The 4,486-nt window shown below is 38.5% G+C and overlaps 1 protein-coding gene across 1 annotated transcript; it reads left to right on the top strand.

Moving 5' to 3' along the window:
* The first annotated feature begins 215 nt into the window (after window positions 1–215).
* Window positions 216–2,177, top strand: LOC143363967 (uncharacterized). Its single transcript, XM_076804496.1, has one exon. It carries the CDS (start codon window positions 216–218, stop codon window positions 2,175–2,177), a length of 1,962 nt encoding a protein of 653 aa, XP_076660611.1.
* The last annotated feature ends 2,309 nt before the right edge of the window (window positions 2,178–4,486 follow it).

Here is a 4,486-nt window from a genome sequence, read left to right on the forward strand (position 1 = left end):
AACAGATTACTGTGGTGGTGTGAGATCGTAGACCTCATACCCCCAACTCAGGCTGGCTTCAGAAAGGGCCGCTCATCTACCGACAACATCCTCAACCTAGCAACCTACATACGGTCAGGCTTCGCTCTTACCAACTTACAACTGCAGCTTTTCTCGATGACAGCGCTGCCTTTGATAACGTCCAATGCCACATTCTGCTGAATACTCTAGCCAAGATGGGAATCTCACGCAACATCTTTCACTTTATAGCCAACTGGTCATACTGCCGCTTCGCTTGGCCCCCCAGCTTCCATGGCATGAGGGTAATCTATAAGGGCCTGCCACAAGGAGGAGTCCTCAGCCCACTTCTCTACAATCTTTACGTCGCCAACATCTTCCAAGATATTCCCAAGAAAGTGCACATCTCCCAGTACGCAGACGACATAGCCATATACACAAGAAGCTCAAGCCTGGAAGAAGCCAAAACAACCATTGAAAAGTCTTTTGAAAAGGTACGAACCAATCTCTCTGCAATAGGCCTCGTTCTTTCATCAGAAAAGACCAATATAGTGGTCTTTAACAACGGAAGACTACTAGCCGGACGCACCCAATTTCGATTAGGCACTACAGAAAAGACGGATCTAGACTCTGCAAAATTTCTGGGAATTCACTTTGACAACAGACTAAACTTCAAAGCTCACATACTTTCTCTCCACAACCGCTGCTTACGCACCATGAACATAATTAAATTCCTTAGAGGCGTCTGGTGGGGAGCCCACCCAGACACATTAATTGTACTATGTAAAGCCCTGATCAGATCCAGGCTGGATTATGCCTCCCACATATACTTTCCAAGCCAACAATCTCTCATAACCAAACTCGAGTCCATTCAAGTGCGTGCCCTCAAACTGGCCCTCGGACTTAGAACATCTGCTCCTACTAATGTAGTTTTGGCAGAAGCAGGGTTACCATATTTCGAAAACAGAGCATCCTTTTTAGGTAAAACCCATCTCATCAAGATTACTTCCAACGTAAACCACATTTCCAACAGGTACATAAAAGAATTTGATCAAATAACCTCCTCGAACCCTGGCAGTTTACTCCATAAAGCCTCCAATGTTCTCATGCACTGCATCAGCAATATTCAAAAGATCTCCCATACTTGCCATAAAGACGATAACTTCCCCTGCATAGCCGCATCTTACAATGCCATGAATTTCCAAATTTCCTGCGACCTCAAAACAGGATTTCAATTACAAGGATCCCCATTTCCAAACACAGAATTTATAGACCACATTAAAACCCACTATCCAAACCATCTTTGTATTTTCACTGACGGCTCTAAAGTTCAAGGCGGACTCTCAACAGGTGCAGGTATCGTCTGCCTTGAAGGAAAGTTCTCACTCCCTATCCATATTAACCCCACAGCTTCAGTATACACAGCTGAATGTGCAGCTATATCAATAGCCCTAGATCTCTTTAACAACTCTGACAAACCTCTGCTAATCTGCTCCGACTCTCTCAGTGCCCTTACCTCACTAAATAACGCCTCCCCAAATACTAGAACCAACTATCATATCATTGTTATCAAACAAAAAACATACAATCTAACAACCAAATTTAACAACCACAAACACGTTTCATATATATGGATCCCAGCCCATAGTGGAATACATGGGAACGAAGTAGCAGATAATCTTGCAAAAGAAGCCACAAAAAAAGCACCGTCCTTACAACACAAAATCCCTTACACAGATTACAAAGAGTTTTTCAAAAACGAAATGTGGAACGAGTTCCAATCCCTCCTCAGGGATAGGTTTCATAGCAAAGGAGTTAAATATTTTCAACAATTCTTCAATCCGCATAAGAAACCCTGGTATAGAGATCTTGACCTTCCCAGAGAACTGATAGTAAGATTCGGAAGAATGAGGACCAATCATGTTAACACACATGAATCCCTGGCCAAACTCAAAATAATACAGCATGCCACTTGTGAGTGTTCGCACCCCACCCAAGACGTAGACCATCTAATATGGTACTGTCCTCATCGTCGTAAGAACAGAAATCTAATGGTCTCCAAATTACTGAAAAATAACTGGAAACCCCTGTTTAAAATAGACACCTTCCTAAAGAACCTCAACGCTACGGTCTTAAACCCCATCAATACCTTCTGCGCTGCAAATAACATATTCTTATAACACCCCAAATCTACAAGCACTCCTCACACTGCTCAATTAATCAGTATTAAATAGTATAAGAATAGTAAGATAAGTCCGATAATTACCATTACAAATAAGAATAGATATAAGGCAATATATGTGCAATACAAGAACCAAATCAAATAGGTTAATCTAGTATCCAGATACCAGATATAAGAATATAAAGACTAAGTACATGTAAGAGCGTAAACTTAAGGTATATAGACAATAAGACAAGTAGAAGTGAGCTCGTAAAGAAAATGTGATAGAAACCACATAGCTAAGTACCAACCCGAGAAAACTGTAAACAAATACTGTATAGGAAATAAGAGATATACATAGACTTACATATAGACAGAGAGGAAATATATATAGATAGATATAGATAGATATAGATATATATAGATTTATAGATATGTATATACATATATAGATAGATTTATAGATAGATAGATATATATATATATATATAGTATATAGGCATATAGGTTTAAGTACAAGATGAATTTATTATGTTCCTTATACAAACCAGGTCATGGGCCATATAAGGCCTAAAGCTTTATCAATAAAAAAATATATATATATATCTCGTTGGTGCTGCCAGCCTTACGGGAGAATGTGTCGCTCGAAAAATACGGTGTTTTCTACCGCCCTCTAGGATAAATTTTGGCTGGAGTAAGTAACAGAATGCCAACGACGCCAACGACGGTATCTCGTCGGTGCAGAAGACCACTAAGGAAATTCTCGTCCGTGAGAAGTTGAATCATCACGGAACCATATCCGACGAATGTATTCGAATTAAACAGATATTTTTTTTAGTGTTGCTTTTTAAGGTTTAAAATATTGAAAGTAAAACTAACATCAAGGACAAAAAATTCGTAAAAATATTTTACGTAAGAAATTATTAAAGCATAATTTTAGGAAAATCAATTTCTACTTCTTTCATATGAGATACCTTAATTTGTAATTTAAAAATGTTTCATGAACAAGCATTATTTCCTTACACTTTTTTTTATAGATAATTGTTCCAAGGATCGATCTGTGGGAACAGAAATATGTTGAAAACCAGAGTAGCGTTTATTTAACGTACTATTCCGAATAATATAGAGTTTTGAGAGAGAATCACGTGGATGAATTAATATGTATAAAATAATATAATTGTAGGAGCAAGGATGAGCAAATTTTTATTGAAATAGTCATTTCAAACAGCGAATAAAAGATAAAAAAATAATTTGTTACGCGTCAAATAAAAATAATTATGTTATCTCTATTCCACACGTAATGACTTTATTCGACGAATAAAGATTTTTTTTTAAAGACCGACCAACAGCCTACAATGTAAGCAGATGGAGAATCGAGCATTATTGGCAATTTATGATTTTATGTTTTTAATCAGAACAATATTGTTAATACGAATGAGTTGTAGAGCTTATCCCGATCAAAATGAGCCCAAACACGACATCATTTGGACTGTCTTTAACGAGATTGTAATTTTTATCGTAACATTACGTATCAGTGAAACTTGTTCGATTACACTTGAATTTGACCTCATTTTCATCAGGAAAATCCCCTCCATTTGCTTGTCACAATTTTATGAGGATATATTGGAAAATCTAAAAGTTTAAACTTTCATTCGTGCGCGATTCTACATCCGCTTACATTGTATATCGTCTGTCGTCGCTGGGTCTTTGAAGCTCAGCGCTCGGCAAAAGTTATTCGAAGATTTATTCGAAGCCTTCGAATAAAAGATACAGATAAAAGATGAAAAAATTATTCGAAGTTCGAATAAATCCGCTTCGAATAAAAAAAATTATCTTTATTCGTCGGATAAATTCTCGTAGAATAAAATTATTTATCCGATACTCGTCGAATAAAGATACTTTTTTTATTCGAACCTTGTAACCGTGTCGGTTACATATCGATGTATCGCGTGTATCCGACAGCAATACCGACCCCACCACAACATTCTATTACGGTGCTCGCGAGTCCGAACGTAGAGAAGGACCGCGAGATATCGCGATACCGTTCGAGTTGCGCACGCATCGATCCCCACTCGATAACGAACGAAGGAGGTCGATGCGAGCCGTAGATCCGGCACTCTACGTCTGGAAGCGGCCCGGGAAACACCTAATAGTAAATTGTGTCAGAGAGGAAATGAGAGTGCTCACGCCCGGGGTTTTAGTGTCCCCACTTTTTCTGCATCATCTTTAGCCTGGAACAGAACCTGCATCATCTTTAGCCTGAAACAGAACCTGCATCATCTTTAGCATGAAACAGAACCTGCATCATCTTTAGCATGAAACAGAACC

The sequence above is a fragment of the Halictus rubicundus genome, unplaced genomic scaffold (genome assembly GCF_050948215.1).
Source record: "Halictus rubicundus isolate RS-2024b unplaced genomic scaffold, iyHalRubi1_principal scaffold0198, whole genome shotgun sequence".
Classification (NCBI taxonomy): domain Eukaryota; kingdom Metazoa; phylum Arthropoda; class Insecta; order Hymenoptera; family Halictidae; genus Halictus; species Halictus rubicundus.